We start from the raw sequence: 24,333 nt of genomic DNA, 5'->3' as shown, positions 1-24,333 counted from the left end.
ATGGCGCAGTCAAAGTCCAGACTTAAATTCAATTGAGAATCTGTGGAAAGACTTGAAAATTGCTCTCCACAGACGCTCTCCACCCAAACGACAGAGCTTGAGCTATTCTGCAAAGAAGAATGGACAAAAATGTCACTCTCTAGATGTGCAAAGCTGGTAGAGACATTCCCAAAAACACTTGCAGCTGTAATTGCAGTGAAAGGTGGTTCTACAAAGTATTGACTCAGGGTGCTAAATATGCATGCCACACTTTTCAGATATTTGTGAACATTTTTTAAAACCATTTATCATTTTCCTTCCACTTCACAATTATGTGCCACTTTGTGTTGGTCTATCACATAAAATCCCAATAAAATACATTTACGATTTTAGTTGTAACATGCCAAAATGTGGAAAAATATCAAGGGGCCTGAGTACTTTTTTCAGGGCACTGTAAATGCTTATATTCACCAATGCTAAAATATCATAATATGCTAATATCACAGAGCAGATTCAAGCAACAATGTACACAAGCAGGAAACAGAAAAAAAAAAAAAAAACAAAACAGTATATATCACATGTTGCATGTTAAAGTGGTTCTAAATAGAGGCTTTTCTTCCTGAAATAAACATGTTATATTTACCTGCTCTGTGTAATGCTATTGCACAGCTGCAGAATCTCCTCTTCTGGGGTCCCCTGCCAGAACGGTCTGCCTCAATAGCAAGCTCTTGCTACAGGGGCAGAAGTGCGGGTTCAATCCCGCGCTGGGTGTGTTCATGGACACCTGCTCCCTCCTCACTGAATCTGACTGACAGCAGCAGGAGCCAATGACTTCTGCTGCTTCCCATCAGTACCTGTGTGAAGAAAGGACTGCAGCTGGGCACAGTGCTGGATCGATTCAGGAGTGAGGCGTTTAGAGGAGGAGGGGGGCACAGCAAGTCCTAAAACATTTTTTACCCTAATGCAGGGAATGCATTAAAGTGATTATAAAAACTGACATTTTGGATAAAAATAATAAAACGTCATACTTGACTGCTCTGTGCAATGCTTTTGTTCCCCCATAGGAAGCAGCAGCAGCCGCCCCCCCACCGGGTTTTGACTGACAGCAGCAGGAACCTGCTATATTTACCACCACTCCAGCGATGCGACTTCAGCAAGCATGCTCACCAGCTCAGACATCTTTGTCCAGTCTTCTTCAGGGTCCAACTTCTATGGTAATCTTGATTGGCCGGCTTGTGGTTTTTGCCTATGAGTCACACCAAATGTGTCCTACAGAAGTGTTATTATGGCACGTGTACCATTTTGATTACAGGCTAACTTGGCAGATATTCACGTGGCGTACAAGTCACTCAAAGGTTTGGCATATAGTTCATCACGAAGTAATTCTGTACATCGAAGATTATCAACATTAAATTTACCACATACGTGTAACCATAAGCAGGTTAATTTTGTGACCCTCTGAATACGATCGAATGCTGACTATGTTGAATTTAAGATATGTGATGATAGAACTTTGATTCTTAGGTGGAACGCTTGCATCAATAACCCTGCCTTTACAAGGCGGGAGTTAATGGTTTCATCTTGGATTGCAGGTACCAAGAGAACATTTAAACAGTGGGAGTGGTTTGAAGAGACAAACCTGTCTCATGCAGATATGGATCTCATTGAGATTTCAACCAAACACTCAATTACTGAGGCATCACTGGTACACCCTTGGGGTGGTGGCGTTTTTTATTCAGTTGGTTTTCTACATGTATGTGCAATAAAAGGATGCTTAAAGACTCATTTCTCTTCATTTTGTTTTCGTTTCAATATGAGTTTTGGTGGCTATAAATTGTGGTTTTCTATTTTCCTGTTATAGATTTGCAAGAAAAAAAAACCCTGTGGATTTACACTTTAATACACCATAGGCATAGTTAACGTGGTAAAATGGTTAACTGTCTTTTTAGGACAAAGTAGGATTCTGTTGAAATATGTAAAATGAAAATAAAGCAAAACTTAGCTATTTTGAATCTGCATTGTATAAGACCAAACCTATGCGGTCAACACTATTATCAGTAATATAATTAAGGTATATAAGGAAAATGTATACCAAAACCTATGAAAATGTAAACTAGCTTTATAAAATCATTTATCAGAGTTTGAGACCTTTTAGCCAATCACATTAAGCACAGATGCATTGACACCAACCTCTGATGCTCATGTCCAAGGAACAGCTGTTTTATTGGTTTCAAGGAGTACTTTACTAGCCACTGCCAATGGAAGGTTAGCAAGGCCAAATCAGCTGGCTCCAGTCCAACAGTCTCAGACAACACCCTGAACCGATCACGCCAACGGAGGCAACATAACAACTAAAAAGAACATCAATTATTACATAAACTACATTAAAACAAATATTTTTATTACAATAAAATGGTCTTTTACCAAAAATACTTTTTACAAAAATATATGCTGCAACTGACACACACAGTACTGTGCAAAATGCTGTAAATGAACAATGCGTTTGGAAATAGAAGTGTTAATGGTTTACTTAAATAAAATGGAAAGTAGACAAACAGAAGAGAAATTCAAATCAAATCAATATTTGCTGTGACTACCATTTGGCTTCAAACAAGCATCAATTCTAGTTACACACAGTGCTTGTGCACATAGTTGTGCAAGGAACTCGGCATGAAGATTGTTCCAAACATCTTGGGAGAACTAAACACAGATCCTCTGTGGGATTACATGATGAGACAGAAGGGTTTGAGGCAGCCTACATCCAAACCAACTATGAGTTTGAGTTCAGGGCTCTGTGGGGGCTAAACCATCACTTCCTGGACTCCTTGTTCTTTCTTACACTGAAGGTAGTTCTTAATGACATTGGCTGTATGTTTGGGGTCATTGTGCTGGTGCAGAATACATTTTGGGCTAATTACATACCTCCCTGATTATATGACAAGATGGATAAGTATCAGCCTGGATTTCTCAGCATTGAGAACACCATTACAGGGATTTGCAAATCCTATCGCCCAACGCCCGAGACATGTAGTTACAAGCACCGGGCAGGTTGTTTTTCCTTACATGTAGCTTTGCTGCGGGCAAGCAGCAGGGCTTAAGAAAGCGATTGATAAACTCCGGGGCGGACAGGTTGCAGCTGTGCAAGCTCAGTGTCTGACACTTGTTCACACAGCACACTCCCCTCCTCCCTCCCCGCATAGACGGAAGAGGAGAGAGATTACATTTTACTCCACCTCTTCCTGCCCCTCTCATCCTTGACTGTCGTCCCCCCCCCCCTTCCCAGGCTGGAAATTTGAAGATCCATCCACCTGTATGATTGCCAGTGTCTGAGCCTGCAGAAAGCAGTCTAAGGATGAGGGATCTCTGCTCTAGGTTTCCCCACCTCCTTTCCTTCTCTCCTTATCAACCTCCCCCATCCCTGTTCTTCCAGGAGCTTCACACTTAACCATTTCATGTCCAGTTAACAGCTGAGCTGACTGAAGGGGGCACAATGCTGAGCTCTGACTGAAGGGGGTGCTGCGCCAGGGTCTGATGTAAGCAGGGACACTGATGTAAGGGGGGACTCCGATGTAGAGGGGTAAAAGACAGGGACTTTGATGTGCCCGGGTGCAGTGCTGGAGACAGACGGAGGGGAAGAGGAGAAAAACAGTGCAATGTTAAAAATTTAGGTCACCATAAAATCCCTTTTTTGCTTTTAAAAGCCCCAGATATTCTTAATATAACCTCCCAATATCACCGCCTAATAAACATCAACCCTTCATATTTTCCTTCCTGGTAAAGTCATTTCATGGTCTAAAAAAGGGACATACATCCATTGAAAATCCCTAGTGATAAAACTGTCTCATTCAGTAATAGTATAAAAATAAAAGAGCTTATTTAAATACGGTTTTGGTTAAAACATTTTTTTTTGTCATAAAAGGGACAAGTAGTTTGGGACCCTGATTTAGTCCCTGGACAAGTAGTTTTTAAAAAAAACTATTTCATATCCCTGCATTGACTCTAACCAAATTTTAAATTCCATTTGCAGAAATGTAGCCCTAAACTTCCACGGAACCTACACCATGCTTCCCTGTTGCCTGCTCTCTGGACCCAGGTGTACCTGGGTCCTACTGGTTTTCACCAATTTTGTCACTGCTGGACATCTTCCGGAGTTGCTGGGAAGCATGAGGTTTCTCATCAGATGCATTAAGTTTCCTTAGCCGACCATTGCATCTATGGTCCTTAAGGTTGCTCGATCAATGGTGTCTTCAATAGTGAAATAAAAAGGCAAATAACTGGGGCCAAGTCACGCTCTGTGTCAATGGACACACAAAGTGGGGTCAGGAGCAAGCAAGCATGCATGAATGCCACCATAGAAAGAGGCTTGCTGTGCGGGCACTCTGTGGGGGGAGAAGCCAGGAACATTGGCGGGGAACCCCAGAAGAGGAGGATCAGGATGGCTCACCTTTCCTATTCAGACTGACCCCTTCTCACCCCTGCTTTGACAGCTAGAGAGGGATCGTCTTCCACCTCGCTATCTGTCAATTTTTTTTTTGACAATGTAGCCGTGCGGGGCTCCACCTGGGTCACTCATTCGCTGCGTTCTGTGAATGAGAAACTACAAGTCATGAGAGCCTTAGCTGCTGACAACACTTAGTTCTCAATGAACTACCGCGGCACTGTACTTTTTTTTGTTTTTTCTTTAGGTCTTCCAGTCAGTATATCTGCTTGCCTGTACATCCCATAAGGGCAAGCAGATATACGGACAGGTCTGCAGGAGACGTGCATGGCACCAGCAATCTGCTGATCCCTGGTGCAATGCTTTACAGGCTCCTGCAACAAAAAAATAAATGCACATTTTCTTACCCGCAAAAAAAAGTGCATTTATTATTTTTTGTATAAAGGTGAATTTATCATTTCAGCTACAAGTGCCTTAACTAATTAAAATGTACTCCATTTTCTGTGTTTTAAGTGTATTGCGCAATGTATTTTTTATCACTACACAAAATTTGGAATAAAATGTTCGGGGGAGGGAAAAATCAATGTTTTTTAAATAGGTAGTAAAGGTTCCACTTACAAATCATATCAAAATATCAAAACCATACATCAACTTGATAATATATTAAAGAAAAACATTTTTGGGAAAGTAGTTCTGTGTTCAATGTTCTTTTCATAAAAAAACAGGAGGAACATAAATAATAGCACTTTGATATGGTCCACACCAAAATCAGGCATAGCACTAGAAAACATCAGACCACACTTCAGAGTCATCTACTGGCTGCCATGGTGTAAAAGTGAAGGGCAAGTCAACCCCTAAGATTAAATCTACTCCCACCCCCATTGTAAGCCTATTCTACCTATCCTGTAAAAGGAAAGATGCCCATACTTAACTACTCTGAAGTCGCTTTGGTCCAGTCTTATGCTCGAATCCCAAAGCAAGTTTCAGTGTAGAGAAGGGACAGCCAACAGATGCCCCACAGTAATTCTATGGGTGATATCATTGCCCAGGCCCTAAAGCTGTTGTCGGTGATCTCTCCTCGACACTGAAGCCGGCGCTGGGACCTGATCATGTGACCGGACCAGAGCAACTTCAGAAAAGTAGATAGAACAGGCTTAGAATGAGGGGGTAGCTATAATGCCCTATTATGATCTGGCTTGACAAAAAAAAAAAAAAAAAGGCTAGTAACCTTCAAATGACTGGACACTGGTAAAGCTTTTGAGGACATGCCCCCTGGGTGAGACATTTTCTAAGAGGAGATTCATGATGGATTCAAGGGGTGGTGTCCGTAGGGAAGTGAACCATATTAAGGTCCACAGGAAGCACAGAGTGCTGCAATGGGGGTTGAATACAAGATACACCTTTGATAGTGTTTTTTTTCTTTAAAACAAGAGACAGTGAGGCTAGAGGTTTTTGGAACACAACACCGACAACTATCCCTGCAGAGTGTTTAGAGTCAAGTTCTGTTAAATCCCTGATTGTAGGAAGGCCAGACTGCAAGGTATGGAGTATTCACTAAGGTTGAAATGCCGGTGTTCACACCGTGCAAAAAAGAATTTCCACATATGAGGATAGATCTTTCTGAAACTGGCTTTTCCTGCTATTAGCAAGATAAGGAGACTCTTGTCTCTCAAGACCTAGGCTTCAACAACCGTGTCAATAAAGCTAGAGACTTATTACTTCCCCGGATCCTTATACCTTTAACAACAAAAATTTATAAAATTTTAAATCGGTATCTTAAATGTGCCATACTGTTAAACAGAAAGGAGGGATTACCGATCTCGGTCTCTGCCTTGTTTTTCTGTTGTTACACTGTACTGTTAGTCCCTGTACAAAGCTTACCTTCTACAGGCGCAACTCAAATTAGAATATCAAAAAGTTAATTTCAGTAATTCAATTAAAAAAGTGAAACTCATACTATACAGATTCATTACACACACAGTGATATATTTCAAGCATTCAGGCTTACAGCTAGTGAAAACCCAAAATTCATCTCAGAAAATTAGAATACTGTGAAAAAGTTCAATATTGTAGACTCATGGTGTCACACTTTAATCAGCTAATTAACTCAAAACACCTGTAAAAGTTTCCTGAGCCTTTAAATGGTCTCTCAGTCTGGTTCATGAGGTTACACAATCATGGGGAAGACTGCTGACTTGATAGCTGTCCAGCAGACAGTCATTGACACCCTCCACAAGGAGGAAGAGTCACAAATGGACATTGCCAAAGAAGTAGATTGTTCACAGAGTGCTGTATCCAAACATATTAATGGAAAGTTGAGTGGAAGGAAAAAAATGTAGTAGAAAAAGGTGCACAAGCAACAGGGATAACTGGAGCCTTGAGAGGATTGTGAAGCAAATGCCATTCAAGAATTTGGGGGAGATTCAAAAGGAGTGGACTATGGCTTGTGTCTTTGCTTCAAGAGCCACCACACACATACATATCCAGGACATAGGCTACAACTGTCACATTCCTGGTCTTATCTGGGCTAAGGAGAAAAAGGACTGGACTGTTGCTCAGTGGTCCAAAGTTCTCTTTTTGGATGAAAGTAAATGTTGCATTTTGTTTGGAAAGCAAGGTCCCAGAGTCTAGAGGAAGAGTGGAGAAGCACAGAATCCTAGTTGCATGAGGTCCAGTGTGAAGTTTCCAGTCAGTGGATGATGTCATCTGCTGGTGTTGGTCTACTGCAGTGGTCGGCAAGCCGCGGCTCGCGAGCCACATGCGGCTCTTTACCCACTCTAATGCGGCTCTTCTGTGTGCCGGCGCCTGCTCCCCTCCCTCCTCTCGGTCGGCCGCTCCCCTGCCTCCTCTCGGTTGGCAGCCCCAAAAGTCCGCGCGGACCTTTTAATCCGGCCCGCGGATGTGGCTGTCAGGATGTGTGTAGGCGGGGCAGCGTGCCGAACGTGAGGGGAGGGGAGCTAGGCTCCTCTCACAGTCCGCCCTGAAGACCCGAACGGCGCGGGAAGACAGCGAGAGGAACGCAAAAGGTAAGTGAATTGACACGGGGGACTTGGCTTACTAGAAGGGGGGGGGGATAGTACTGTGGGGGATGAAATACTATATGAGGGATGAATTACTATATGGGGGGATGAAATACTATATGAGGGATGAAATACTATATGAGGGATGAATTACTTTATGAGGGATGAATTACTATATGGGGGATGAAATACTATATGGGGGGATGAAATACTATATGGGGGGATGAAATACTATATGGGGGGATGAAATACTATATGGGGGGATGAAATACTATATGGGGGGATGAAATACTATATGAGGGATGAATTACTTTATGAGGGATGAATTACTTTATGGGGGATGAATTACTATATGGGGGATGAAATACTATATGGGGGGATGAAATACTATATGGGGGGATGAAATACTATATGGGGGGATGAAATACTATATGGGGGGATGAAATACTATATGGGGGGATGAAATACTATATGAGGGATGAATTACTATATGGGGGGATGAAATACTATATGGGGGGATGAAATACTATATGGGGGGATGAAATACTATATGAGGGATGAAATACTATATGAGGGATGAATTACTATATGGGGGATGAAATACTATATGAGGGATGAAATACTATATGAGGGATGAAATACTATACGAGGGATGAATTACTATACGGGGGATGAATTACTATACGGGGGATGAATTACTATGGGGGATGAATTACTATATGGGGGATGAATTACTATGGGGGATGAATTACTATATGGGGGATGAATTACTATGGGGGATGAATTACTATGGGGGATGAATTACTATATGGAGGATGAATTACTATGGGGGATGAATTACTATGGGGGATGAATTACGATGGGGATGAATTACTATATGGGGGATGAATTACTATGGGGGATGAATTACTATGGGGGATGAATTACTATGGGGGATGAATTACACTATGGGGGATGAATTACTATATGGGGGATGAATTACTATGGGGGATGAATTACTATATGGGAGATGTATTTTCAGTTTTAAAAATGTGGCTCTCAAAATAAATTTCAATCATGGTTTTGGCGAGATTTGGCTCAGTTGAAAAAAAAGGTTGCCCACCACTGGTCTACTGTATAGTATCAAGTCCAAAGTCGACACAGTCCTCTACCAAGAAATTCTAGAGCACTTCATGCTTCCATCTATTGACCAGCTTTATGGAGATGCGGATTTAATTTTACAGCACCTGCCCACACTGCCCAAAGGACCAATAACTGCTTTAATGATCATGGATCACTCTTCTTGATTGGCCAGCAAACTCACCTGACCTAAACCCCATAGAGAATCTGTTGGGTAATGTCAAAAAGAAGATGAGGGCACAAGACCCAAGAATGCAGAGAAGCTGAAAACTGCTATCAAAGCAACCTGGGCTTCCATAACAGCTCAGCAGTGCCATAGGCTGATAGCCTTCGTGCCATGCCAGATTGATGCAGTAATTCACTCAAAAGGAGCCCAGACCAAGTTTTGAATGCATACTATATACTGTACATGGACATACTTTTTATTTATTTTTAATAAATATTTTATTAGTTCTCAAATTTCAACACTTCAGAACAAAAAATTTAAAAATTATAACATTAAAAATTACATTTTCCTTTAAACATACCCCCCTCAAAGAACTCCCCCCCCCCCCCCATAACCGCCCTCGATTTGGTGAATTATCCCTCCTGAATATTCCTGGATTTTAGTACACATCCCCAACACATAGGTAATTTATCTCCAAATTGCTTATGTGCCACACACTGTACCACCTAGCTAAACATTTGTAATTCATTTCCACCACCTTCACATCTACAATGTCATGTGCTAATCTGAAGATTTTCTTTTTTTGTTGCTCAACAAATGATATTCCAAGTTCCCTTTCCCATTTCTCCATATACAAGATGGAAGTGACCTCTGTTACTAAAGTAAGAAATTTTTAAATTCGAGAAGTACCGTACTTTCTTTCCCTGTATGTGCTAAACAATTGTTTGAATGGTTTCAATTCCTCTGTTGTCCTTAAAGGCTTAGGGAGCATTGCCACAAAGTGTCTTAATTGAAAATATTGCCACTCATCTAATCTAGAAAACAACTTCTTGTTTTTCAGCTCCTGAAGGGAGCAGATTCTTCACCATTCATTATATCCGTTAACTGTGCATCCCCTCTTCTTATTTAATTACCTGAAATATTTTCTTTCCCTGGTGGCGAAAAAAATCTGTACCCACCAACGGCATCAACATGGAATAGAATTCCCATCCCATTTGTTTGTGAATTACATCCCAAATTCTTAATACATTTCGTGTATAAGTGCTCATGCTCTCTGCCAACCTATGATATTGATGTGGCAACCACACCATCCTATTCAATTGTGTCTCGTTTAGTGTTTTCTGTATTTATCCAACTTTTCTTAAGTGCGTTATGTGTCCAATCAAAAATATGTGATAAAACTGAGTAAGAATATCTCTTAAAAATCTGGTGCGCCTAAACCCCCTTCTCCTGGTCTCTAAAGAGCACTTCATAACTTATTCTCGGTTTTTTATTCCCCCAAATATACCTCAATATTTTTTTTATTATTTTAACGTACATTCCTGGAAGATGTATAGGTAGCATATGAAATTTATAAAGGATTTTTGGGACAATTATCATTTTTATCAAATGTATTCGTCCTAATCAGGATAGAGGTCCTACAGCTAATTTCCTTAATTCCTCCTTGATCTCATTTATTAATGGGATGGAGTTTTTATTCTATAAAAAAAAACAAGGTTAATTTTATTCCCAAATATTTTAATTCTCTTTCCTCCCATGAAAAGGGAAATTCTCTTTGTAAAGCTTTCTTCTCAGCTCTCGGGACATTCACATTTAGAATCTCAGATTTTGCCAGATAATTTTTAAATTTTACAACTCTCCATAATATTTCATTATTTTCATTAAATTGGGTAATGTTAGCCTACAATTTACCACATAAAATATCATGTCATCAGCATATGCTGCTACCTCATGTTCGGTCTCTCCTATCCAAATCCCGTTTATATCTATTTCTTACTGTTGACAGAAGAGGTTCTAAAGATAAAACGAACAACAAAGGCGAAAGCGGGCACCCCTGCCTTGTCCCATTGTACATCTTAAAGAATTCCAATTATCCTTTACTGCTGCAGAGGGTTTACTATATAACTTCCTTATCCTTTCCCTCATTTTGGGGCCTATCCCCAAAACTTCCAGCTTGTCTAAAATAAATCCCAGTCCACCCTATCAAAAGCCTTTCTGCATCCACAGATTAAATTAATACAGGGGATTTTTCTCTTACTTCTTTGTATTAGAAGCAGTGATCTCAACCCATTATCTTCCCTCCCTCCTGGAGACAAATCCCACTTTGTCTACAGGAATCCATTCCGGCATTAGGCATCTCACAGTATACTCATCTGGCCCGGGCTCCTCCCCACTGTTGTACACTTCAGTGCCACCTGGATCTCTTGTGTTATTGGTTTTTCTAGGCAGATTAACCATTCTTCCCCTAGTCTCGGCAATCCCACCTCTTAAGTATATCTGTCTCTTTCTTTCTTCCTCTTCTCCTTTCAACCATTGTGGAATAACATCATATAGTTTATTGTACTATTTTTTAAATATGTTAGAGATATCAGTGGTTGAGTAAACCAGTTTTCCGTTATCTTTAATTTTCTCTATACAATTCCTTGATTTCTTATTTCTCTGTACTTTCATTAAAGGTTTCCCTGGTTTATTCCCCCACCGATATCTCTCTCTTGCCATCATGTTGAATGTTCGCCTCGTTTCTTCCTCCAGTAAATTACATAACTCCTCTAGCTTATTTAGTATGCTCTGCTGAATCTCTTTTTGGTATTCTCTTTTATTTAACTGTTCTAATTCGTGTAGATCCCTTAAAAGCGTATTAATTTTCTTGTTTCGTTCCTTTTTGGGTTTTTTTTTTTTTACCCCACTCGATATCAAAATACCCATGATATATGCCTTATGTGCTTCCTACACCATGGCCATTGAAACTTTTTTTATTCTCAGTTCCATCTCATGATCCTGAAGGAGTGTCTCATTTAATTTCCACATGTTTAACTTATTCTGCTCTCTTCTCCATAATAACTTCATTGTAACAGGTGCATGGTCTGATATTGTTGTAACTTCTATATTTATTTTAACCAGCAACTCCAAAAGTCTATGGTCCACCAACATATAATCTAATGTTGAATATGTTGCATGTGTCGGAGAGTAAAACGAATAGTCCCTGTCTCCAGGATGTTTATCTCTCCAGACATCCACAAGTTGACATTGATATAACATTCTTCATATGGATTTAAGAGATTTACCTCCCTCTCTCTGCACATGAGACGTCATGTCAATCTGGGGTCCATGCAAAAATTAAATCTCCTGCCACAATTAGTTTGCCTGTTTTGAAATCCAGTAGTCTTCTCAATATACTTTCAATATACTTTTCAGATAGGCCACTGGGTTTCTATTGGGGCAATAAATATCTGTCAATGTACACTCTATTTCCTGTAATTGCCCCCTTAAAAACAGAAAATGCCCCATAGGATCCTCCAACTTCTCTTCCAACTTGAACCTTAAGCTTTTAGCTATACCAATTGCCACTCCTTAAGCACGCCTAGTTGGTAAATCAGGTTGGGTATTACCTAGAAAATAACTTAACATTTGTTTCCTGTAATAAGTGAGTTTCATGTAAAACCGCTATTGCAGTGGATCATTGTTGTAATTCTCTGAGGAGCTTATTCCTTTTCCCCAGGATATTCAGACCCTTAACAATATAGGTCGTAAAGTTAACCTCCTCCATTTCCCATTTTTTCTTCCTCCGTCCGAGTTCTTCCCAGCGAGAGTACCATCATCCTTCCAGAAGAACACGGAGCCAGCCCCTACATAGTTACCCATTCCCCTCCCTTCCTCTCTCCCACCCACCTTATAACCCTCTCCAATACCCCCTAGGCTCTTATCTTGCCTACAAATTGTTTTTGGTCCTAATCCCACCATCGATTCAGCACTAGGGTGGAACTCTGACCACATACGCCCCCCCCCCCTCCAGTCTGCTTTCCCAAATTCTAGGCCGCGTTTCTGGATACCTGTCCTACTTCCTGTTTAAAAAAAAAAAACGAGGAGAGGGAAGGAGAGGAGGAGAGGGGAAGGGGGGGGGGACTCTCCCATTCCTCCACTATTTTATCTCTGATGCCTTTTCCCACTAGGGGCTGACCTCCAACTCTCATTTTCTATTCCCCAAGTCTCTTTTGCCCCCTCTTCCCATCCTGGGATGTCTATTTTCTGTAGTTCAAGTCTCTCACAAAAGTATCTGAAGTCTTCCGGGGAATCTCAGTCTTGCATTTTTCCATCAGATTAAGCCTGCTGGGTATTCCCAGCTGTATCGAGCATTCTGCTTTCTCATCTGTTCCAGTAATGGTTTCAATGATCTCCTTCTCATGTTTCCATAGCTATATCTGCAAAAAACTGTAAATTTGCTTCTCATATTTTATTACTGGTCTTCCTTCTATCTACTTCCAAAGCTCAGCTTTGTCTCTGTAATAATGGAGTCGTACGATCACATCCCTTGGATTTTTGTTTCTGCTCCCTTGAAGTCTTCCTATTCTGTGCACTCTATCGATCTTCAAAGGCTCTGTTGCCGATCTGTCGGTTATTGTATTATTCATTTTTACCATTATTTCCATCAAGTCCTCCCGTTGTGAAGTCTCGGGCACACCCCGTATCCTCAAGTTGCACCTTCCATCTCTACACTCATCTTCCAGTTTGTATAGCATATTCCCTTGTTCTTTTCTCATTTCTTCCATCTGTTTTTCTAATTTTGTTATTACTTGGGCATGTTTATCTAATTTCTCCTCTGTCTCCTCCACCCTTGATAATACTTGCCGCAGCTCTTTGTGTATTTTCACCATCTCCTGTTTTATGGATCTTTCCAGACCCTTAAACATTTCTGCTATTTCGGCTTTTGTAGGCATCTGTGATGTCTTCTTGTGCTCTTCAGGACTCTCAGCAACCAACGCATTTTCTACAGTATATCTCACTATCTTACTCCATGTTGTCTTTCTGGGGTTTGTTTCTCTTGTGAGGGTATATATTTTTTAATTGAACTTAATTGGGATGACTTAGGCCCTCCCCCCTTTGCAGCTTTACTTTTCATACTGTAAATGAGTTTCTCTATTTTTCCCGGGACCAGGGGTTACTTCTGCGTGTAAATTAGGGTTGTATCCCTCCAGGGGTAGTCCCTCTCAAGTCTTTTCCTTCCCTTCCTTCCCCCCTGTACCAATTTCCTCTCAAGGTGTCTCTGGAGTCTTTATTCCACTTGTGTCTCTCTTTCATGTTCTTCTCCATCTGGGCCTCCTGGGTGATCCCCCCGAATGATCTTTACACAGTGCAAGTGGATTTTTGACTCACCGTCTGTCACGCTCATACATCTATTCAGTTCCATCTCACTAACTAAGGCGGCTACGGATGGTCTCTCCCAGGAACTGCTGACACAGTGTCTCAATCAAAGTCCACCTCTGAGGTGGTGGCTAATCGGGGGGGGGGGGGTCGCCCCTTCGTGGGGTACCTCGAGTCTGGGGCAGTAACAGGCCGCTGGTGGATGCGCCTGTATCCCTTCCTCTGTGTCAGCCCAGCCAGCGTCTCTGCCTCCCAGTGCTCCTCTGCAGCGGCCAAGTGACCACCAGGCATCCTCTGAACTCCAGCAGAGTCCGCATCCTCTCTGACCGACCGGCCCCTCACTCTCCCTCTCCAGCACTGTCACTCGCCACCGCTGGCCAGCCGTACAGGGGGTACCGCTCTCCCATCAGGCCTCCACAGAGGGACGACACCAAGCCAGGTAAGTTACCACCTCCCAAGCATTTCTAACAGGTCACAGGAAGGGTCTACCATCCAGGAACGCTCACACTGAGCTCCCTCTCGGCACCATGTTCAGGCTCCTCCCTCTCCAGGCCTTAGAACCAACCAAATTTTGATACACATACATGGACATACTTTTTAGTATTCCAACATTTCTGTATTAAAAATCTCTTTTTTTTTTTTTTTTTTTTAATTGGTCTTAGGTAATATTCTAAATTTCTGAGATACTTAATTTTGGACTTTCAGTAGCTGCAAGCCATAATCATCAAAATTAAAAGATAAATGCTTGAAATATATCACTCTGTGTGCAATGAATCTATAATATAGGATTTTCACTTTTTGAATTGAATTACTGAAATAAATTAACTTTTTGATGATATTCTAATTTATTGAGATGCACCTGTATATTATCACTTTATATTGACAACCAGATCCCCTGTTGTATGCTGTGAAATGTAATGGATATTGGCGCTTCTCTTACATAAACAATGTGTACAAAAATAAGCTGGAGAATGAGAAACAGGATGGAGTAGAGGGCCTTGAGACAGAAGGTCTGACCTGTTGGAAAAAGACCAAGGGTCGTCTCCTAGCAGACTGAGTAGGTCTGTGTATCAGGTTCTACTAGGACAGTTTGGTGCAGTGAGAATCATTGGTTTCTTCTCTTGCTGTATTTTGCAGAGCAGTAGGGGGGACATTGTGTGCTGAAGGAAAGGCATATATTAGCCTGAACGGAGTCCAGGGAATTACCAGAGCATCCAATGCCAGTGCCAAACAAAAGTCAGGATGCCTATGTTCGAAGGCCCCAGGTCTTACATTAGAGGCTGAAGATATGGGGGTGAAAGGCTTATTCCTATTGGTCCAGGTGATGACAGCTGAGGTAATTCACAGTCCAGTTGTACCCCACTGGGATGTGAACAGCAGAGATCACTGGGCAAGGCTTCTCTGTCTGATATTATTTGCTTGCTTCCTTTAAGGCTGCACGATTCCACTTGGTAATTGATGCAGACCACAGCCATGCCACTGTCCGACTGCACTCTGACTGGGTGTCCTGGCAGAAGGGTCCAGTGTTGCAGAGCCATCCTTATTGTTCTGAGCCCCAGAATGTTGTTGAAGAGTTTGGCTTTTTGGTGACCATGATCCTTGGGAAAAAACTGTCCCAACCCAAAAGACTGGCATCTGTCATTATTAATTTTCGAGTGATACGGCAGAAACAATTTCTCCACTGTCAGGGCCCGGGTTGGAAGTCCACCAGGCTAAGGAGTTCCTGGCCTAGATCAAGAGATTCCACACCAACAGAATATTTTGATGGCGAGGTCTGGAATGATATTGGGTAACCAGAAAAGTCTTGAAAGGATGCCGCCTGGGACTATGATGCCCAAAACTTTCATGGAAGATCTCACAGAAGGGCATCTTTGACATAAAGATCCAATCTTGAGATCTAAAAGGAAAGCAGTTTGTTCTCTGGAAGGAAGACTCTTGCTTAGGCTGCAGCTAGAATCAAGCCCAGATATTCTAGAAGCAAAAAGGGTTTGTGAGCATATTTTTTTTAAAATTGGTCACCCAACCTAAAGCATCTGAATGGTCTTTTGCAGATTATTGCAGTCAATTGTAAGGAAAACAAGTTCTTCAAAAGCAGTTTGTCTAGATAGCCTATCACCTGGATATTAAAGATCTGAGAAGGGACTGAAGTAGCTTAAAGTACCTTTGTGAATACAGAATAATGGAAGCAGAGGATAAACAAAAGGGCAGTGCAACAAACTGGAATCGATTGTCTTCTACTGTAAAACATAGAAAGTGCTGATGGGGAGAATAAACAGGAATATGAAGATAGTCTTAATTACTCCCCTGGTCTCAGAAAGGTAAGCAAAGACCTTGCAGGTTCCAGTCAAAATTGTGGAATCTGGAGGTATTTGTTCAGAGATTTTAGGTCCCGGATAGGACAAATACCCCTGTTAATTTTTGGTACTGTGAGCAGGTTTGAGTAGAAGACTTTACCTTTCCTACAGGTACTGGAACTACTCCCTGGGACAAGAGATGGTTCAGGACATTCTGCAAATCTGACTGTCCTTGGGCAGATTTTTGATGATTTCAAAGAAATAAATTTGGGGGCAAAGTTTTGAATTCCTTTCAAACTACAGATGCAACTCACAGGTCTGGGATGCCTGTAGCCCAGAGAGGGGCAAACTGTAAACAGATGTCTTCCTACTGCTAAGAGCCCAATAGTTGGGAAGAGGGTTTTGGGGAAGACTTGGTTGGCTTGTGGGCCAAGTCTTAAGTTACAAGGAAAGGACATAAGGAAGGGATGAATAGGGCTTGGAAGTGGGACGAGCGCTGAGCAGCTCTGCATTTTGAGGAGATAACGAAAGACTCCTGAAGAGGGAAATTTGAAAATTCTTCTATTGAAGAACATTTCCACCTGTAGTCTTAAAACTGTCAAGAGCCCCACAAAATAGAACTCCACCAAGGGGCATACATGTGAGATGTCTTTTACAGGCAAGTTACAACTACATCACCATCATGAAACAAGGTCTGAAAGGTAAAGACAGCCAATTATGAATGGTAATAGGCACAAATATCAAAAGGATTAAAACAACAAAGTGAACCCCTTCCCATTCCTGAACATAGCCTCTGTTTTTGTGCCAAGCACTACGGTTTGGGTATGGTTACGAAACAGTCCATAGCACAGGGAAACCCTGTCTCATGTTGCTAAGCCGTTCAGGCTTCTCCGGTCATGGTGGGCATACACCCAAAAGGGTCTTCAGAGTCTGGGAACCATAAGGAGGATTGACCACAGCCTTTGACCAGTATAGTACCCTGCAGCCAATTACACTCAATGAAAAGGTGAGTGCCTAATGTTGGATCCAGTGTCTGAAGCACACATTACAGGCTAGCCTCAAACACAACAGAGTTCAGGTACTGTGGCTTAAGGTAGAAACCAAGGGTTACAGAGACAAACTGCTAGGAAGACACAAGTAATAACCAGTCAGATCTTGAAGCATGTGAAGGAAAAAGGAATTCTTAAGACAAAAAAAAAAAAAAAAAAAAAAAGAAGGAGGGGTGTGCCTTCTACAGAGCAGAGGACAAGATACCATTACTAAAGACTAGCAAAAAAACACTGTCTAGCTGAGGGAGTGGTGTTATATGAGCATGCCTTTAGGGGCAGCCTCAGCAATACTCCTTCAGGAGTAACATGGGTTTTATGAGGTAGGGTGTTACAGGTTCTCGCTTATTGTTGAATGTAAGTAATTATATACAGTATGCTCTACATGAGCAGTGCAGTCGACTCCTTCTTTGAGGGATTGTGATGGTTACATATTTAGTTTTTCCCTGATCAGCATGCAAGGTGGTACAGTTCTAGTTTGGGTTACTTAAGATATCTCCGTTAAATAAACACAGGGAAAACCAAATAAAAGGGGTTTGCTCAAAGTTCAAAATACAGTCAAGTGAAATACTATGAAACATAACTATTGCCTACAGCATTTTTTGATTGAAGAAAACAACAAGTAGAGCCTGACAGAAATCAATATGGCTAGTATATTTCTCCCATAGAAAGTTCTCCCATAGAAAGTTGGGTGAGCCTTATGGAGCTAACTTGCGTTTGTCTACATAATATCCTTGGATTACTGTAGGACACTAAAAACTTGTTATTCCCCAACCATGTACTGAACTTATGATTATTTAAACTATTAGGAGAAACAGACAAAGCAGAAGCCAGAATTTTGGACTATGAGCAAAATCTCACCTCATTTGTAGCTTCATTTGATAGCGGAGTATGGTTGGACTGAAGGCACTCAAAGACAAGCATGTCCCAAAGGTCAAAAAATGCAACAAGATGGGCAACCACTGGATGAGGAAGGTCATGGTGAACAGCTGGATCTATATCCATAAAATTAATCAAAATTAAAATGTTAGCGTGTTCCACAAGGAAAGAAAATGTATCCAAAACGTTACAATATTAAAGCTTGTTGTAAGTCAACCTACCTTGGTGAAAATCTACTGCAATTTTCAAAGCACTTGATCTCTTCAGATTTCTGGATGAATGAGTCTCAATATAAGATATTTGTTGCCGGTTAAGAAGAACCAAACCCCTGTGAAAAAGTAACCAAACTTTTAAACTATCAGGGGATAAAGACAGCTCACCATAAATGAGTACAACCCAACAGATTTGTCAGAAAACCTTTACTTTCACAATCAACATTCTCTAAGGGACACTATACTACAAAAATGTGTATAAAATAAAACTTCAGCGCAACAAGCAATTCCTTAATCTCCTTTGTATACCAGTGCTGCTGACACTTACATGAGTTTCCACAGACAAATAGGTATATATAATTTGTTAGTGCCGTGCATACATGTCTATATGCATCAAAACATCCAGACCAAGTGATTATTAAATATTAGTGAATACAATAAATACAACTTAAAAGTCCTTGATGTGTGATTATATCGGTGCCTCTATAATTTATTCCCAAACAGGTGCTCTTTATTGCTTATATCCACATGCATTCTTAAAGGTGCTCCTCCACCAGAGACATACATATATACTCTCACCTACTTATATGACCCAAATTGCATAGGTCAAATACTGCCTTTCCCTTTTAACCTGGGTAGGTATACTGTATGGATGACTCTACTTTCCTCCTCACTCTGCTGCACTTTTTATCCCACATATCCTCCGCATATGTAAACAGAAACGCTTGCCATAGTGTAGTACTTAAATATACTGTAATTTATTAAATAAACAAAGTGCACTCACATTTAAAAGTGTCCTGCCGAGACACCACAGTAGAAAACCTTGTTACAATGTAATTCCAACGTGTTCAGGAATTTCCAAGAACTCCTGAAGAAGTCATGTGACGTGACGTAACATAGGTTGGGCCAATGACATCAAGCCACTAATCCGGAAGTTTACAAGCCGCCATCTTGGAAGATCCTGAACACATTGGAATTACATTGTAAGAAGTTTTTTTTTACTGTGGCGTCCCAGCAGGACACTTTTAAATGTGAGTGCACTTTGTTTTTTTAATAAATTGCACTATATTTAAGTACTACACTATGGCAAGCATTTCTGTTTACATATGTGGAGGATATGTGGGATAAAGAGACAAGACCGTTTGCAGCGGAGTGAGGAGGAAAGTGGGGTCATCCATACAGTATACCTATCGGGGTTAAAAAGGGAAAGGCGGTATTTGACCTATGCAATTTGGGTCATAGAAGGAGGTGAGAGTATATACGTATGTCTCTGGTGGAGAAACGCCTTTAACCCCTTCACGCCTAAGGGTAAAACAAATCTAAATGCCTAAGCACAATTCTGCACCGTTGACATGTGATAGCAAAACCGTACATATCATCACAACTACTTTGCACATCCAGGTGGATTATACCTTGATTTTTTCAGGACAAATTGGGCTTTCATTTGGTGGTAAATGGTAATGGATATCTCCTGATTTTTTTTTTATTATCAAAGGAAAACTGGCCAAAAATAGTAAAAAAAAATCCTTTTATTTTAATTTAGCTATGTGTTTCTTGTTATGACCATAACCTACCACCAAAGAGAAACCCAAAATAAATTCTCCAGCTCTTGACGATCGCAGCGATACCATATATGTGTATGTTATTTGTTGTTTGTACCCTTAGTACAGCCCAGAAACCATAGTGCGCATTTTGTTTTTGTCTTTTTTTTTTTTTTTTTTACCTAAAACACACTGACACTAACTGACACTGACATTAACTGACACTGATATTAATTTTTTTTAAATCCTGACCTTGACTTTTGACCCTGACCTTTGACCTTGACCCTGACCTTTGACCTTGACCCTGACCTAAACACTAACCCTGGCACTGAACTAGATCAAACCTTGATCTAGGTATTTTTTTTCTATTTTTTATTTTATTTTTTTAATATTTATTTATTTATCTTTTTTTTTTTTTTTTTTACAAACTTTTTTTTTTCCTTCTCTCTGACAGGAGTTCGAGAGATACAATGTATCTCTCTTCTCCATTCATAGAGAGAGAGAGAGAAAAAAAACAAGGGGGCCGGGCTGCACAGTGACTGATCACTGTGATAGCCAATCAGAGGCTATCACAGCGATCATGTGACCCGGAACCGGGAGTCCCGGGTCCCGATCGTTAGAACGGGACCCGGTGCTCTATGTGACACCGCGGTCTCGGTGCTGGGAGCGCGCTGAGGGGCGCGCTCCCAACACAAAGACAGGTACGCAAATATGCGGCCCCACGGAAAAAAGCCCAGGTCCGTGAGGCCGCATATTTGTGTTACGTCGGCGTCAAGGGGTTAAGAATACATGTGGATATAAGCAATAAAGAGCACCTGTTTGGGAATAAATTATAGAGGCACGGATATAATCACACATCAAGGACTTTTAAGTATTAATTGTATTCACTAATGTTTAATAATCACATTTTCTGGATGTTTTGATGCATATAAGGATATAGCACTATACTACAAAATACTCCCACAAATGTGGGCCACTGATTGCAAACAAGATTTTCTCATTTGCACACACAAAAAAGTATTTTTCCTAAAATGCATTCAAGACCATGTTGCAAAAATGAATACACCACAATGAAAGTCTTAAGAGCAAAACTAACTTTTAGACAACAAAATACTAATTAGCAAGAATTCAGCTACAGGTGAGTCTAATTATTCATTAAACAGGTGTCCAGCAGACTATAAAAGGGTGTTAAAGAAAATCCCTTCCCCTTTCATGCTGTCAGCATGAAAATCCATTCCCCTTTCATGCCACATGGAAGAGAAATTTTACAAGACCAGAGAAGGAAAATAATTTCTTTACACAAGAAAGGTGAAGGCTACAAGATGATCAGTAAATTTTTACTTATCAACTAGAATACTGTAGCAAAAATGATATAAACATTTAACAAAGATGGAAATGCAACCATCTCACAGAGACGTCAAGGCAGTCAATGGAAGTTAACACCGCGATAGGAGAGTCTTCTGATGAGAAGGGTTGAAGAAAATCGCCATGCAAGTTCACTGTAGTTAGCTAAAGTAGAAAGCCAAACTGGGGCGATGTTTCCTGTGACACAATGCAGCGTACACTGCAGAGGAATGGCATGCATGGGTGTCGTCCACGAAGGAAGCCTCTCCTAAAGCCCATGAACAAAAAAAAAAAAAAAGCCCACCTGGAATTTGCCAGGGCCCATGCTGAAAAATAAGACGGCTACTCAGACTCCGTACTCTGGAGTGATGAGAAAAAGATTTTAGAACTGAAGGCTTCAAAACTGTATGGTGTTGCAAAGGTGAGGAGTACAAAGAAAAATGCATGGTGCCTACAAGTGAAACATGGTGGTGGCAATGTCCTTCTGTGGGGCTGCATGAGTGCTGCTGATGGGGAGCTGCATTTCATTGATGGTATCATGAATTCACAGATGATGTACTGCTCTACATTGAAAGAGAAGATGCTACTATCACTCCATGTCCTTGCTCGTCATGCACTTTTCTAACATGACAATGATCCAAAACACATATCTAAGGCCACTGTTGCATTTATGAAGAACAGGGATTCATGGATGTCTCCTGATCTGAACCCAATCGAACACCTGTGGGGAAGTCTGAAGAGATAAGTTGAGAATCACCCTCCATCCAGGATCCAGGCTGTAAAAGAGGCTGTTCTTGAACAATGGAAAAAGATATCGCAATACGTTGCCAACATTCCATGCCTAGAAGACTTGGTGCTGTCCTTACAAATCAGAGGTCATACAAAATACTAGATCTAGTAGTTTTTGTTGTGGGGGGTGTTCATTTTTGCATCAATTAATTTGAGTAAAACTGAAGATTTTGTAATCCAGGTTGTATTATTAACCTTACTTTCATTTAATGAGCTGAAGAAAATGTTCTATAAAATACAGTTGTCAAAAATTTGGAAATTGTGCTCGTGTCCACTGAGAGATTGAATAAAATCTTACTTCTATCCTGAGCACACACACGCAGCCTTGAAAAAGTATTCATACCCCTTGAAAATATCCACATTTTGTCATGTTACAACCAAAAACGTAAATGTATTTTATTGGGATTTTATGTGATATAGCAACACAAAGTGGCACATAATTGTGCAGTGGAAAGAAAATGATAAATGGTTTTCAAAATTTTTACAAATAAATATCTGAAAAGTGTGGCGTGCATTTGTATTCAGTACCCCGTGAGTCAATACTTTGTAGAACCACCTTTCGCTGCAATTACAGCTGCAAGTCTTTTTGGGTATGTCTCTACCAGCTTTGCACATCTAGAGTGAAATTTTTGCCCATTCTTCTTTGCACAATAGCTCAAACTCTGTCAGATTGGACGGAGAGCATCTGAACAGCAATTTCAAATCTAGCCACAGATTCTCAAATGGATTTAGGTCTGGACTTTGACTTGGTTTATATCAAAGCATATTCATGTGTTAGAATGGCCATTCCATTGTAGCTCTGTCTGTATGCTTAGGGACGTTGTCCTGCTGGAAGGTGAACCTCCGCCCCAGTCTCGTCTTTTGCAGACTCGAACAGATTTTCTTCCAAGATTGCCCTGCAGTTGGCTCCATCTTTCTTTCCAACAACTCTGACTAGCTTCCCTGCCCCTGGTGAAGAAATGCATCCCCACAACATGATGTTACCACCACGCACGTGCCCCCTAACCGGAAATGCAAAATCATGTATATATACACGTTATTTTGCGCACCCCTGCCAGCCTGTAGCAGTATATCTGCTATAGGGCAGCGGGAAAGCAGTTAAAAATTACTTTTTTCATCGTACATTTTGTCAGTATAAACAGTTGAGGTTTTCTATTTTCTATTGTGAATATGAATTTATGAAATTTGCAAATCTTTGCACTCTGTTTTATGTGGGGATACAGAATAAGAAAAATTTAAAAGAAAAAAAAAAACACACACTTTTTATTAATGAGGGAAATTTACTAAGACATGAGCATCCAGAATGTGGATAAGCTGTGCATAACAGGCAATCAACTTCGAGCTTTAATTTTCAAAGCTGAAATGAAAAAACTGAAGATGGAACATAATTTGTTACTATGCACAGCTGCTCCAAATTCTTTCCACTCCAGTTTTAGTACATTTAATACATATGTATTATGTCTGTCTCCCATAAAGAAATGATGTTTTTATCCTGTAAGGGGCCTGGGTGATAGAACCAAACGGGGTGCTGTCTTCCATGTACTTAAACATTTAAAACTGTCTGTAGTATGTTTGCAGAAAACCCATTTGAAATCTGACACTGTCTGTACCCTCTGCTCCTGTTTATTTCCCATACAATATCATTCTTTCCACTCCACGTTTTCTAGTGGCGTGTGTATATTCTCATCTCTAACTCAATTTGTTCATGTACAGGAGCGGATTGATGCGGAGGGCAGGTATATTTTCCTACTGTGTACTTTGAATGGGTTTTGCTGCATAGTGGATGCGGTATATATCCCTCCACCCTACTCTTCAGAGGTCATTAAACACCTAGCTCAATTTATGGCCAATCATCCTGATGTTCCCCTATTGGCGTTGGGCGATTATAACAATTGCTTACTCCCTAGCTTGGATAGATTGTCTTTGGGCAGTAGGGGCAGACAATTATCCTTTCAGCCTAACCCACTCGCTAATTTATTGGTGGAACTGAGCCTCCGCAATGTGTAACGGATGAAGTATCCAACAGCAAAATGTTATTCATGTTTTTCTGCTACTCATGATGGGCTTTCACGCAGAGAGTTGGGCTTTGGGAACATGACTATCCTGCCATATGTGTTTGATGCTGTGTATGAACCCAGGGCTCTATCTGACCATGCCCCTTTCTGGGTCAAGCTACAGGCGTGTTATACCCACTCTTGTCCTCTGTGGAAGGTGAACCCATTTTGGTTGACAGTTTGCGGAGTCCAAGTTGATTCCGGGGGAGTTGTTAGACTTTCTGCAGCGGAATGAAGGCTTGTCTCCACCAGGAATGGTTTGAGATGTGATGAAGGCCTTCCTGCGAGGCTTGATTATCCGAGAGATTTCAGT

The 24,333-nt window shown here is 40.9% G+C and overlaps 1 protein-coding gene across 1 annotated transcript in view; it reads right to left on the bottom strand.

Moving 5' to 3' along the window:
• Positions 1-24,333, bottom strand: part of LOC149470386 (midasin-like) — a 232,654-nt gene that overhangs the window by 20,426 nt on the left and 187,895 nt on the right. Inside the window, exons 52-54 of the mRNA XM_089665390.1 lie at positions 18,302-18,408; positions 18,063-18,196; positions 2,170-2,330 (exon numbers count right to left, since the gene is read on the bottom strand). Coding sequence (XP_089521516.1) covers positions 2,170-2,330; positions 18,063-18,196; positions 18,302-18,408 — 402 coding nt within the window. The remainder of the gene's footprint in view (positions 1-2,169; positions 2,331-18,062; positions 18,197-18,301; positions 18,409-24,333) is intronic.

The sequence above is a fragment of the Staurois parvus genome, unplaced genomic scaffold, assembly GCF_062004578.1.
Source record: "Staurois parvus isolate SC_StPar_1 unplaced genomic scaffold, SC_StPar_1.0 ptg000048l, whole genome shotgun sequence".
NCBI classification, from domain to species: Eukaryota; Metazoa; Chordata; class Amphibia; order Anura; family Ranidae; genus Staurois; species Staurois parvus.
This window is presented reverse-complemented; position numbering and strand designations above follow the sequence as displayed.